This window comes from Nannochloropsis gaditana, assembly GCF_000240725.1.
Source record: "Nannochloropsis gaditana CCMP526 unplaced genomic scaffold scaffold450, whole genome shotgun sequence".
Taxonomy (NCBI): domain Eukaryota; class Eustigmatophyceae; order Eustigmatales; family Monodopsidaceae; genus Microchloropsis; species Microchloropsis gaditana.
This window is the reverse complement of record NW_005803503.1, coordinates 1-1664: the sequence shown is the minus strand read 5'-3', so window position 1 is coordinate 1664 and position 1664 is coordinate 1. Positions and strand designations below refer to the sequence as shown.

At 57.3% G+C, this 1664-nt stretch overlaps 1 protein-coding gene across 1 annotated transcript; it reads right to left on the bottom strand.

Moving 5' to 3' along the window:
- Positions 1-25: 25 nt before the first annotated feature.
- On the bottom strand, positions 26-1054 carry NGA_0243500 (uncharacterized protein; the record flags this gene model as incomplete). The annotated part of the gene is made up of 2 exons (XM_005854593.1): positions 930-1054; positions 26-671 (listed from the first exon to the last, which is right to left on the bottom strand). Coding segments are annotated over exons 1-2 (735 nt in total), but the record flags the coding sequence as incomplete, so codon positions are not given.
- Positions 1055-1664: the final 610 nt, after the last annotated feature.

The following is a 1664-nucleotide window of genomic DNA, read 5'->3' as shown; positions in this document are numbered from 1 at the left end:
ATTCAGGGTGGCCCGTTTCTCCTTCCTTCCCTCCCCCCGCCGTCACTTTCCACACCGTCTTCTTCAGTGCGCCCGACGGGGAGAAATTGACGCTGACACTGTACGTCTCTTCCCCCTCGCTCCCTCCTCTTCCCCCCCCGGAGTCCCGCCATTGCCGCACCTGCTCCTGGATCTCCTCCACGAAGGCGTCCTCCCCGGCCCGGCTCGCCCTGTGCGAAGAATAGAGGAACCTCTTCGCCCCTGCGGCCTGGCACCTGCCACTGGAAAAAGTAACGAGCACCCGGCGTGCCGGTGCGTCTTGGCGCGACGCATGCCCCTGGGCCAAGGCTGGGCTCGCAGTAAGGGCCGCCGGGGAAGGCACTGTGGGGTCTCTGAGGTGGAAGCAGGGCGAGGAGGAGGGAAGGCGTGGAACGGCGGCCTGCCCCGCTTCCTGCACGGTGCCCCACACACTCGGTCCCGGCCCGGGAAAGGGTGCCGCTACACAGGTCTGTGGCGATAGTCGTGCTTCTTCTTCTACTAATGGTTGTGGCGGTTGTCTTTGTTGTCGTTGCAATTGTTGTCGTTGTTGCTGTCGTTTCTCCAAGAAGGCAAGTGCCTCTCTGCTCCGGCCTCGGGCTATCAAGGTCTCCATCGGCGTGGTGATCCGTTTCAGGACATGGATGAGCTCGACTCTATGAAAAAGATGGAAAAGAATGCCGGGACGACAAAGCAATGAAGTGAGATAAAGATGACGTTGAGCTTCCCCCAGGACAGGCATAGGAAATAGGGCCAGCTACGGTGGTAGGAGGTTAAAAGGCTAAAAATGAGGCACAGAGCTACCTTACACCCCAACAAAACACCACCTTGGCCCGCTATACCTCGGTACTCCAATTTTGTTCCAATCAAGTGGCCCATCCCCCATGAACGTCTAAGCCCCTGGTTCCACTTACTCTTGATGGGAGTTCAGGCCAAGAGAGTCGAAGAGACGAAGGAACAGCGGGTCGTCCAGGTCATGGTCCAGTATCCGCAAGAAAGACATTGTCCTACCTGGCCATGTGGCTGAGATAGTACGTGGCTGTGGGTGAAGGCACGTCGATTTGTGTGACCGAAACCTGAGAGTATCGATCGAGTCGAGCGCTCGCTCCTGCTAGTACTGCTTCTTGAAGCGGGGTGGCGAGCCCTGTAGATGCACGGAGTCCTTCTCTTGAACACGGTGCGGCAACATGTTGAGGAAACGCGCACGAACAGGTCAACCCCCACGTACTTTGCGTCGTGGAGCCCGCGTGCTTTGCGTTATGGACCGGTGCGTACTCATTCGGTGATGTGTTCAAAGAGGCAAGGAAGCAGGCTCGGGGCTTCTAGCTATTCCCGCCGCGATCTCGATCCTGGTGGAAGCAACGACATTTTCAGCATTTGGCCGTCACAATCCCAGGGAATGTGTGATGTGATTGTAATTATGCGCCAAAGGAGTATGTTTTTTCGACGGAGGCGGCTTACAACATGATGCCAGGGTGGAGACCGGTCTTAATTGCTTCTCCCCGTGTGCTCTACCTACATCACCAGGGGGGCATGAAAGACACCGTGCGCATTCTCCTCCTTGGAGACCGAGGGGCAGGAAAGTCCTCCCTCATTTCCACCTTCGTCTCGCAATGCTTTCCGGAGAAGGTCAGTCGGTACGGGAGGAA